Source organism: Egretta garzetta, unplaced genomic scaffold (genome assembly GCF_000687185.1).
Source record: "Egretta garzetta isolate BGI_Z169 unplaced genomic scaffold, ASM68718v1 scaffold211, whole genome shotgun sequence".
In the NCBI taxonomy this organism is placed as follows: domain Eukaryota; kingdom Metazoa; phylum Chordata; class Aves; order Pelecaniformes; family Ardeidae; genus Egretta; species Egretta garzetta.
The window spans coordinates 1,180,682-1,193,178 of record NW_009258673.1 but is presented as its reverse complement, the minus strand read 5'-3'; the positions used below and the strand labels follow the sequence as shown (position 1 = coordinate 1,193,178).

Below are 12,497 nucleotides of genomic sequence, written 5' to 3'. Positions count from 1 at the left end.
AGCGTGTTCTCAGGATTAAGATAAAAGAAACCAAAACCCCACCTAACGTGATCTCAGATCTCCTCACCAGTGCAGGTTCAGAGCCCCTGCAGAGAAGTTACTGAAGCCCAACCAGCCATGGAAACAGCTAACTCTATTTTCTACTTCAGCAGGTTGGGCTAAAAGTGCTGCCTGAGGTGGGGGGGTGCCAGGGGTGAGCGTGGGCACCCCCAAGGGCGAGCGTGGGCACCCCCAGGGGTGCTGTCCCGGTGCAGCACCCGGCACTGCCCTTCTCCAGAGCCAGCCACCCCAAACGAGCTCTAAACGAGTTTCCACCTCATCCCGAACATAGCGTGTCTGCGCCGAGATGGTGACACAGCTTTCCAGCGCCCGGCTCTCTCGTCAGGATCCGGAGACCGCCGAGGGACAGGGCAGAGCCTCTCCCACCTTCCCTCTGCTCCACCTCCCACCCGGGCCAGCCCCGTCCCCGCAGGCTTTTTTCCCCCGGCCCCCTATCCAAACCCCGGGAAAGCCAAAGGCTTCCAGCACCTCTGAAACGGGCAGGGGTGAGGGTCCTGCCCGCCACGCAACGGAGGCCAAGGCAACAGCCAGCACGGTGGCCACTGACAGCTGCGGGAGGGGCAGCATCAAGTCAATACTTGGCAAGCTGGGGCCCTAATGGCAAGGAAGAGCCTTTCTGTTCCGGTGGGAGAGCGGCGGGGGGGTGCGGAGACGAGGCTTAGAGGGAGGGCATGGACGGGAGCTTGTTCCTGCTCCCCCGACCGTAATCTCTAATCCTTGCTCCTGCCACCGCTCACAGCTCCCCGAGCCCTCCGCAAGCGGGCGGCTCCCACCCTGCGCTGCCGCGGGTGCGCGGCAGCACCCTTGCAGCACCCTTATTTGTACAACTGGGGCCACGCAGCAGGAGCACAACTTTCCCAAGGCCTCCAGCAAGCTGCAAAAGCCCAACAGCTGATTTCCCTCCCTCCCCCTTCGGCGCGCAGCCGCCCCAGCGTAGCCGCTCCCTGCCAGCGCCGTCGGTAAGGACAGGCGAGCAGAAAGGAAGGGGCTGGAAGAACAGGAGGCATTAGTGGAAACGCGTTGTTTGTGCTAATTAGATCATTATCTGGGAACTGCTATCGATGTTGCTATTTCAGCTCTTGCTGCTGTTCACAACTTTATTTTATCCACGCCTATCGACTGCCCGCACACTTCCACGTCCTGCAGAAAGGACCGGCAGCGCTGGCCCACAGCCAAGCCAGGATGGAGGCGGCCGAAAGCTCTGACCCGAGCCCACTGGGGCCAGCACCAGCCCAGCACTGCGCGGACACCGTGGTGAGACAAGGCAAAGGCAAGCAGCCGCCCTGGGGAGCCTGACTGCAGTGCGCGGGGGACAAGTTCCCAGTAACAAACTCCCCCCGCGTTTAACTTTCCAGCGCTCGCCCGCACAGCCCAGGGACTCGCACGAGGATTCCGCATCCCTGTTGGCTCAGTCTCAGCTCACCCCAGGCCCGCCGAGCAGCGCTCGCCTCGTCCCGCACGCTCCCCCAGCGCGGCTGCCGCTGTGCCGTGGGTGCTCTCCTCCCTCCCGAGGGGGCCACGCTGCCCTGGGGTGCTCGAGGCGACTTCCTCAGCCCTGGGGGTGCCTGGGCAAGGGCGGGGAGAGGGCACGGGACAGACAGCGGATTAGTTTGTAGGAGCTGTAATTAACATCGCTTTGCAAAGCAGCGTGAAATGTTATGCGTAACATTCCCTAATCCTCCTCCTCTCCCACGCACCGGCACGCGGCAGCCTGGCGGTGGGCAGGGAAATAGTCTGTGCCTGATGCCGCTGGCTTCCCGCAGCCGCTCCGAGCGCCGCCTCCGCACCGCGGCACGTCCTGCCCCCTCTGCTTCTGCTGCTGGAATCTCCACGCAGGGACCCCGCTTCTCAGCCATACGAGCGCCCGGGAACGGCTACAGCCGGCACAAAGGGGCAGCCGCTGCCAGGGCACTACGTGGCGCTGAGCAGGCGAACACACCAAACCTCAACGACTGCCGCCAACAGCACCGATGAAACGGGGAGAGGCTCCGACCCACACCGTTGCGTGGCGATAGCTGGTGCTGAGCACCCGAGCAGCCCTGCTGGCCACAAGGACCATCCTGTTGCTGGATGTCAGGGCCATGCTTAGCAACCCACAACCCAAAGGGATGGCGGGCAGCCGAGCCCGCGCCGGGCAGCGCTTCGTTCCCCACCGCCACCGCCATAACTGCAGAACCTCTCGCAGGGCCCGTGTCACCTCTCCTGGCACAGTAAGGAGTCGGAGCGCCCCGAGCAGTGGAGGAGGCAACCCCTATCTTCAAACCTCACCTCCCAGCCCTTGGGCAGAAGTGGGAAGGCTGCAGCTCCACGCCAGAGCCGTGCTTCTGCCCCCCACCCAGGGGGCACCCAACACCCCCGGCTCTGCGTAGCACCTGGAGGAGCAGGCGGGCTGCTGAACGGGGAGCCGGGCTGCTGAACGGGGAGCCGAGCCCCTGCCGTGCCAATTAAGAGCCACGCTAACGGAGAACGAGCAGATGACGGTTGCCCGGCTAGCGAGGAGGGCGCAGCCCTGAGCCACCCTGTCCCCGTCCGGATGAAAGCTGCTGCCGGGCTCCATTTTGAGACGCTCTCCCTTCACCCAGGGGAAAACCTTTTCCAGTTTGTCATTACGTGCCCTGCGCTGTTATTGATCTTGGAGACATCAGATTAGGTTATGCAGTTATTAAAAAGGGAGGTGAGGCGAGGAGAGAGAAAGCCTTGGGCAGCGGCAGGATCTCTGCAGCTTCCCACCTGACGGAGCGCAGCTCCTCTTCGCATAAATAATATTGCTGCAGCCCTGCTACGTTATCAGATTTCCCCTTTGCTGGGATGAGCGATAATCGAATAACCTCGATCATTTGATTTTTTTGTGCCACATCTTCGAGGAATGAAACCTGAATAACCAAGGTCCCAAGCGGGCTGACTTTGATTTATGACAGCCCTTACTCTTCCAGCCAGCAGCCAGGGCCCTCCCTTGCCCCAGCCCGGGGGGCGCTGCGAGCTGGGGGACCTGGGCTGGTGAGAAGGTGAAGGTGAAGCTCAGCGCTCAGTCTGCAAACCACGGATCAGGGAGCCGGGTTTGTGCCTCTAGCTGGCGTTCCCACGCTCTCCTGCAGTCCCTGGGGGTGCTCAGCCCCACAGGCAGGCGGGCAGCACCCAACCCCAGCACATCCCCCTCCACCATGCTGCTGACTTTGGGGAGCTGGAGGGGCATGAAGCTACACCCCCCCCCCGATCCCAGTGCGCGGTGAGCGATGGGCAGTGTGTTTGCCCACGTACACAGCGCTGCTGCAGCTCAGCTGCTGCCAGAGCAGCCTCGCAAGGATCCGACCGTGCAACAAGCGGTTGATGGGTTCATTTTTAACAGAAACCTCTCTGAGCTGATAAGGAATCGGCCTGGAGGTTTACAGAGCCACAGCCCTGTTCCATCCTTCACACGACTGCCAGCCCCGGGCGGTTTGGCCTTGGGCTCTTTGCACCCAGCTGCAGCAGCCGGAGCGCCTGGAGCTGGCTGGGTGTCCCGAGGGTGCTGGACGGGGCTTCTGCAGCAGGATGGCGACCGTCAGCTACCAAAAGCCCCGACTCCTGTTCCTGAGCTGCTGCCGTAGCTTCTCGGCCCTTCAGACCCTTGCTGGCGGTGTCCCCAGGACCGCTGCTCACACCCCAGACCCTGATTACACCCAGGGCTTGCTGCTCATGCCTTAGCGCATCTGACCCCAACGTACAGGAGGGCTTTGATACTTCCACTGAGGAGGAGGAGGAAGAGGAGGGAAAACGGCATCACGTCACCGTAACAGGCTTGTGGCTTTGTCCTTCACAGCAATTTCCACCCTACACCTGCAGTAAATTGCCAAAAGTCAGCAGTGACACCAGTGAACTTGCTTCTGCCACTTGAACTGCGAAACCCAATCATCTCCCGTAGAGCCAGCGAAGGCACGGGGTAGGGAACGGCACGTGCGTGGGGCAGGGGCGGCCCATGGCATCCCCCCTCCTTCCCGGGAAGCCCCCGCGTGCACGGGCGTACCGCATGCTCCCAGCACCCCGAGGACGGTGACAACCGGTGGACAGTCACGCAGAGCCCTGTGCCCCCCGCATCTCTCGCTGGGGGCAGCCAGCAGCAGCCGCTCCCGGTTCCTAAGGCTTGCTGTGCACAGGGCCAGTGGTGAGGAATGGGAATACTGGGAATGGCCGGTGCCCGGCGCTCCCTGGCTGGGGGGTGAAGCCAGCCTGCCTTCAGCTTCTCCTGCCCTCCCCGCAGAGCCCCGCGGCATTCCCCCGCCGAGCTCCGCTTAAACCACCAGCGCGCAACCCCTGCTGCACCACGCAATAGGAGCGCATTCAAATAAATCACCGCAAAGTTAAAAGATGCCATTAGCTATTAGCAAACACTTCAGGCCCCCGGGTGAAGGTAATTCAATATGATGTGCTTGGGCATGCAAGGTAATAGGTTCCAGCTGAATACCATGTGATACAATCTCTTCAATGGGAGGTTAAATGAGGCTGAGACAGAGACCAGATGGATTTATCTGGGAAGTGCTGAATTTTTTGTGTGTGCTTAAGGTGAGGTGAAGGTAAGTAAGGCAGAAATAATCTGAGAGAAAAGCAGGAGCTTGGCTGCGTGTGGTTGGGGCTGGGTTAGCAGGAACCCAGGATCCCATCCCGCTGGAACAACCCCAGCGAGCAGGAGGATGCGCACAAGGCAGCGCTCATGGATGCAGCCCCACAACCAGAAACACTTCAGCGGTTTCACCTTATGGAGGAGCAACCAGAGGGCAGAGCAAGATGAGTCGAGACCAACGGAGCAGAGACGAGGGGCAGATGTAGACCTCTGACTCCCGAGCTGTCTGCAGGATTTAGGAGCCCCAGATGCCATCTCTCAGCCACCCAGGAGCTCTGCAGCACACGAAGGAACTGAATGGTTCCCGTGCCCAGCCACGGCGATGCTCCCCCTCTCTCTGAGCGCCGTAGCCCTCGCCAAGGCAGAGGTGGTTCTCCCACTGTCACCTCAATTGAACAGGAGTTGCTGAAATGTGACCCCCCCACACCCAAAACCGTGCATCCACCAGAGCAGGCCCATCCTCCGGGAGCTGCGGGGTGAGTCCTGGGGCAGCGCTGCCTATGGATCTACACGGCCTGGGGAAAAGCATCCCGGCACGCAGAGGGGAAATGGCCCCCCCAGCAGCTGGGGAGATGCGTCTATGGCCACGGCGCCCGTGCCACCCGAAGAGCCCTCGCCCCGGAGCGCCCTGCCCACCCAGGCACTGCTGCGCGCCCACCGCAGCGCTTGCCTCCGGCTCTCTCAGGGGGTGGCTGCTGGGAGGTTACAACAGAATGTCTTCAGGAAAAAAGGGGATGTTAGGACATCCAAAAAAAAAAAAAATCCCAATCGCTTTTCCCCCGGATTTCAGCCTCCCAGTATTTCAGCATTCCAGCTGTAATTTTTATGCAAATGACCCACTTCACTCGGGACACCACCACGAGGAACCCACTGCTGAGGGATGCCCCCCTCCACCGCCTGGCACCATTACTCGCTGGTGGCTGCCCGGGGTGGGAAATGGCTCCCAACAGCAGCCACCACCGGGAAGGTTCTGGAAGCTCCGGGCCAGAGTGCCACGTGGGCGCCGGCAACACAGGGAGCCAGGCCCCGCTCCCTCTGCCGGGCAAGGACAGCCATGGGGATGTCCCTGCGTGGGGATGTCCCTGCATGGGGATGCTCCGGGACGCCCCTGGGGGCTCCTGCTGCTCAGGCCGGACCTGACCAAGTAGCGATTTATCACGCATTTCTACTCTGTGAGACTGAAAGGCAGCCCCCGCGCTGGAAACCACTACATCCATGGCTGTGGGACTGGGAGGAGGAGGGGGGCTGGAGGGCTGGCTCCCACCCGGCAAGGCTGCAGAGATCAACCGTGCACAGAAAAGCTCGACTTGATGCCTCAGCTCAGCAAAGCTTGATGCACAGTAACACCTCAAAGGGACGGAGCAAGACAGATTCACCTTCAAAACGAAGACACGCATCTTCCCGAAACGCTTGGACAGGAGCATGGGGAGCTGAACGAATGGATTCAGCCCAATTGACCGCATCTGTGGAATTAGGAGGAAACGCGGCAAAGCATGATGGAAAAGAAAACAAATTGGAAGGAACGGGGTAATATTTAGAAGCAGATTGTCACTGTCCCTCAGACAGAGATTGGAATAAGGTCAGACACGGTGCTGGCTAGAAACACGGAGCTGTGACAGGGACTATGGAAGTCATGCATCACTCACACCGTAGTAAGCAAGAGCAACAGAGTCAAGGCACCGTCCTGGTAGGACCCAGCTGGCGGCCGCTCCTCCTGCGGCAGCTCTTCCTGCAGCCTTAGCACAGCCCTTGGGGGCTCCCAAATCCAGCAGTGCAGGAGCAATGCCCTTGTCAACCACCAAAATCACCCCAGAGGCTCCAGCCCCTTCTGAGTCAAGTATGAGGACATGCACCTACCTGTTAGGTCAACCGTGTGAGGCTCCATCCAGAGGAGGACGAGATCCCTCCTCGTCACCAGGGTTTCCATCTCTGGGAAGGACTCTTTGACCTCCTGGTGATAGGCTGAACCCAAGACTCATGCAATCAGAGGGGTAAAGCCAGTAAAAAGGAATCACCTGCAGGGCACAGGGGTACGAGCTCCAGCTGCGAAGAGAACTCTGAAGGGGCGGACTGGGGCATGACTGGCTGAGCACCTCCCTTTCCAGCTGTGCTTTAGAAGGAGCTACAAATGTGCGGCGAGGGAAGAGACCCGCTTGGTGTACGTTAAACATTCCCCAAGCAAATGGCTGCAATGGGGCGAGTTGGGCACGTGGGCAGAGCGCAATTAAGTTTCAAGAGCCCAATCCGGATTAGGCAGAAGACAAATTTCAAGTGATGTAGCCTGCAAACAGCCCTGCAAAGAGAAAGAACTCAAAACCAAGCCAGGACCTGCCGCATTCAGGCACATTCGAGCTAGACACAAGCCTGCAGGGAAGGGGGACGTCTGGATTGAAATTCTGGACTCGCCTCAAATCTCCCTTAGATGTTGAAGCACTTTATTCTGATTTATACCCAGTGAGGAATACCGGAGCCAGCGTGTCTGATAACGAGACGCATTTCACCAATAGGCAACGTTTGTATCATCCATGTCCCAAATGCAGTAGTGAGGGTTGTGTTATGCTCTGAAAAGGATATATAGAAAAGTGCTGTTAAAAACCAACACCTACCACCTTTCCTATATCGTTCCTTCTGCCAGAATGGTATCTCAGGATTAGCAGATTATCAGTGCGTTAGCATTCATATTCTGGATAAAGTGCCCCTGGTCATTTTTTCCCATGTGCACAGACTGGTAACTTAAAAGCTATGCGAAATTGCTTTGGACGCTAAATAACATTCAGAGGAAATTGCAGTAGATGGCAGGGAAGAGAAATGTGACTTTGTCATTAAGTCTCTAGAGTACACTCCTGTTCTATCCCCCTCCTCCCCCTGAGGACAATATGGCATTCCATTTTCCAATTACATAAATACATAAACACTGGATTACTAAAGGAAGATCATTGAGTATTTTGACTATTCTATGAGGAACCCCTTATATTTGAAGCGGGAGATAGACAGGGCGTACCGCATCAGCCTGTGTACGCACGGGCTATAAAAACCCATATTAGACCCAGAGAACATAAAGATCTCCGAAAAAGAGAGATCTTACCAGTGTTCATTATGTACAAGTTAATTTATTCCACTGGTATCAGGGTAGCTTCTACAATGGCAAAACCTGGATATTTTAGGCCATAGATTGTACTACTTAAAAGCCGTAAGGAAAAGTGTTCGCAGCCGTAGCATTTCAAATCCGACTCTTCTGGTCTTTACAGGACATCAATCACAAGATGAGAGGAACTGTAAGCTATTTTCCAGTAACACACTGCCAATCGCAAGACAAATGTCAGATGTCACAACATGAGAAGTAACCATTTTTCAACTTGTGAATGTCTTCAAATATATTACAATGAAACTGTGAAAAAAAAAATGACCCTTTCAGCTTCATTTGTTCTGACAGATGCCAGACCTTGGAGCTTGGCATTTTATCTTCATACTGCAATAATCTTTATGAAATTTAAAGAAGGCTGAGGGCAGTGGCGTTAGTCTACAATTGTCCTCTTATGTACAAGACATTAAATTTCCAACAGCCCAGCCGTTGAACTAAAAAAGATCGTCTACTACCACTCTTGTCGGCGTTATCGAAAAAGACGACGAGAGGAAGGGATGCCCGTGTCTGGCATTAACACGTGCCAGGTATCAGTTTCTTGTGGGCTCAGCTTGACTTGTGCATTGCGTTGCCATGCTGCTGATTGCCACTTAGGGAACATGCATGCTGCCTAAAACAAACATGGGGAGAAGAAACTCAGAACTTTTCCTGAAGTAAAAACTCGCTCGATACCGTGCGTCCATGCAGTCCACACCACCGCACGGGCGGACCCCCTCTGCACCGACAGCGTGCCTCCTGACACAGCGGCCACGGGAACCCCTCAGTACCACGCTCAGGCAATTTTCTCCAGCCCAAAACTAAATGCCCAGCCCCTGCGCCACCTTACGGCTTTGCGGTTTTCGACAGGATGAAGAACGCTAGAACATAAGTAGATTCATTAACATTAAAGAACAGAACAAAAGAGGAAAACCAAATTCAGATGTAGACATACATTATTGTAATAAAATATGGGACCGAAAAGAATTTGACTGAACAGCCCTGAAATTCCAAGTTTTTCCTGTCCTTTCAGCCAGCCTCACGTTCTGCTCAGCCCCCCGCAAGCGGAGGGTGATGACGGAAGTCATAGTTCATTTCTTGAAAAATAAAGACTACCCTGTCCAACTCCAGTAGTATAGTCCAGCATTCTTGGCAAAATAATCCTGTTAATAGTACAAATCTAGAGATACAGAGTTATACCGTTATTTAAGGGGAAAAAAACAAAGAATACATGCAAAGACCAAAAAAAATCTGCTCTAGATGTTACTGCAGGTCCAAACGGGGTAACTAACACGCAAAAGGCAAAAATTGAGCAAACCTAGAATACAAATAGCTTAGCCTAAAATCAGTGACAGGATTGGTTTCACTGGAATTTAAATGAACTCTTAGGCCTTTGCACTGCAGAGCTTTTTGCAGCAGCAGTGCTTGGTGCCTGAAGACAAAGCCACCGCCTGATTCACCAACTTTGCCTTAATGAAGTCAATTTTTTCTGTGAATAAGGGTGAGCTTATTGGTTCTGTGGAAGCAAAAGGATAAACATCTTCAGTTTTTCTTTAAAAAATTAACAGTACTTGTCATGGCAAAGACACGTACAAAGAAGTAGAAGCCAAAATATGATTTCAGTGTTTTAAGACTGACTTTAAAAAAGAAGTACATGGGCAACGACCCAATCTGTGTTGATTCCAACAGGTACAGTCCGAGCCACGGAAAGAAGAGGATCAAAGCCTGAAGTCTGGCCACAAACATAATTCCAGGTTTCAGCTTTCCAAAGTCCACAACTGGCATTTGGGACTGTGGCTCTCCTTACTTGATTTCCGTGATGCATCCAGTGCATGCAGAACAATGTCATTTATGAGCGTGCCTCTCGCTGGGTACAACAGCCCCATGCTGCTGGTTATCATCCCGCTGGGTTTTGGTCCTTGTCTTCACAGGTGCTTTTCTATACACTCAGGACGAAAGCAGAGTCTGCCACGTGATGGGTACTGTAGGTCCGACAGACAGGGAAATGAAAAGCCATTGCTAGGATCATGACTGGAGAATGGGGGCTTGCAGCAGACTTTTTGAAGAGCATAAATTAAAAGAGCTGAAATAAGTAACTGTGCCTATCAGATGAAGGAATCCAAGAGTCTGTCTCTCCTCCTGCAGTACACGTACGTACCTGGGGATTAATTCTCAGTTCTGTCCTGGTGAATTAGCACCGTTAGTAGCGATGATTTCTATAATCTGCAAATTTACCAGCTGCGGCCGTGCGATTCAGGAGGGGCGGGTGTGCAGCTGGTGTAAGGTGAAGTCCGTCTGTCTGACAAGGAACTACCGCACTTCGGCGCTCCACAATCCCGCGGCCACAAACCAGGCGCTTTTCGTCCAGGGCAGCCAGATGATACTCACAAAAATCGATCAGCGATGCCACTTGCTCATGAAGTGGGAGGGACTTGTATTTTTTCTGAGCCAGGCAGAAGAAAGCTTCGACGAAGGCTTGCAAGCACATTCCTGCAAGGAAAAGGTGTTTATAGGAGATTCGCAGCACAGCGTTCTCTAGCAAGCTGCGTTCTTTAAACATAACAATCTCTCCTCTTTCTTTGGCACCAAGGTCAAATGTGTATGTGCCGGTGTGGAGACACACAATCGTGTTAGTTAACATCTTTTAATTTAAACAGCAGCCATCCAGAATGCTCCCTAGGAAAAGACATTGCCTGTCCTTCAAAACCCAAAAGCCGAGGTTTTATTTGTAACAGGCACGTGAGCTCATTTAGCATCCCAGGCTGGGTTACGGACGGGTGATACTCTCTGTGTCTGAGGCTACTTCTGGCTTTACAGCCATCAGCCTGACCATCAGCCTGGCATCCACAGGCAAACGGGTACAACAGTAACTGATTTTAAGATATTGTACAATTAAATTGATGTAATATCAGCCTTGATTTCTGCTGCCTCAAATATTAAGTGGAAACCAAATCAGAGGCACAGTAACATATTGAGCTGCAAGGCAAACAAGCCACCGGAGAGAAAACCAAGTTTATACCGGCACATGAACAGGGCCATTTAAACTTTGTATTTTTAGAGATGGACTTAAAACAGAAGTTCAAATGTAGAACTACTGAAAATCATAGAATCACTTTGGTTGGAAAAGACCTTTAAGATCATCGAGTCCAACCGTTAACCTAACCCTGCCATCCCACCACTAAACCCTGGCCCTAAGCACCTCATCCATCCTTCTTTTAAATACCTGCAGGGATGGGGACTCGACCACCTCCCTGGGCAGCCCATTCCAGAGCCTGACAACCCTTTCGGTGAAGAAGTTTTTCCTAATGTCTAGCCTAAGCCTGCCCTGGCGCAGCTTCAAACCATTCCCCCTCGTCCTATCGTCTGTTACCAGGGAGAAGAGGCCGACCCCCACCTCCCTACACCCTCCTCTCAGGCAGTTGTAGAGGGCGATCAGGGCTCCCCTCAGCCTCCTCTTCTCCAGACTCATGAAAGAGCATGGCATTTCATTCGGGAGCACTATAAAGACAACCCCATTGCCAAGTATCACCTTGTCGCAGAAGTGAGTTCATTTGAAGCGTTGCTTTCCCTCTGCAGAGACCGTACCAGGTATGGATCCTTTTTTTTTTATGGATCCTTTTGAAGGCAAAGAGGTCATGTTTTCAGCCAGAGCCAGGAACTCTACAATAGCAGTTTTTGTTTTGGCTGAACAAAAACCCGACAGTTGACGTGTGTAGGAAGGGAAAGCGGTGCAGTGCCCAAACCCCTCTCCGCTGCAATACCCCCTGCTCTGCCCCTTCACAAACAAAAGCACCCGGCAGAAGCCACACGCGGCGGCACAGACTCTTCAGGTGCTGTTCGATCCCATCGTGCTAATAACACATTACCACAGCCGATGGAAAGAGGGGCTGCATATTAATGCTAATTATTGTATTTAAGGCCTTGAAGTAATACCTACTTTAATTCTTAATTGAGGAGCCAGACCACAATCAGTTTTGCAGAATGCCAGCCACGAGGAACAGTTGTAGCTGCTTTGTGCTTTAACTGGCTCTCCCAGTTTGAACATACACTTAAGAAGATTATTTTAGGATGAGATATTGAAAGGTTTGGGGTTTTTTAACTTAATGTTGGCTTATTGATGCTGCAGGAAAGGCACCTTTTCAAAATATTACAATTACATTCTGAAGTATAATTTCTCTCAACTTAAGGCTGCAGCTGGGGCTGCTTACGATCTTGGCGGTAAAACAGCTTGCAAAGGAATTGTTGGGTTATCTGAAAGCAGCAGCTGCCAGCTCGGTAAATTATTTTATCAGTCACGGTGAGCTGCAGGGAAAGCACCCTCGGTAGCATACACGCTTTCTCCCCCGTAAGTGACACTCATGTGAAGCATTTCATGAAAAAAAAAGTTAGAAGCTGCTGTTTTACAACAGCAGCAATAGTTACTGTATAGCTTACAGCTGGAAGTGGGCCAAAGCCAACAGAAATGGTTGGGTTATTTGTCTTTTAACACCTAGAAAACATCTGGTTCATTGCAACTCTCAACAAATCTCTTCGTTTCTGAAAGCCTGAAGATTCCCTTGCATTTCTGTTATTTTTGCCAGTGAAGGTGTGTCAGCTAGCCACGGAAATGACTTACAGCCACGCTGAAATGCTAAATGCGGATACGCAATTTTTACATGCCTGTGGAACTAAGGTGACCTTAACCTACCTAAAGTAGCAGGGGAGTTCACACGTGGTGAACCG

The 12,497-nt window shown here is 53.4% G+C and overlaps 1 protein-coding gene across 1 annotated transcript in view; it reads right to left on the bottom strand.

The window, feature by feature from the left end:
- Positions 1–8,553: 8,553 nt before the first annotated feature.
- TTLL11 (tubulin tyrosine ligase like 11) overlaps positions 8,554–12,497 on the bottom strand; it is a 44,134-nt gene continuing 40,190 nt past the window's right edge. The window contains exon 9 of the mRNA XM_009648847.2: positions 8,554–10,265. Coding sequence (XP_009647142.1) covers positions 9,976–10,265 — 290 coding nt within the window. The 3' untranslated portion in view covers positions 8,554–9,975. The remainder of the gene's footprint in view (positions 10,266–12,497) is intronic.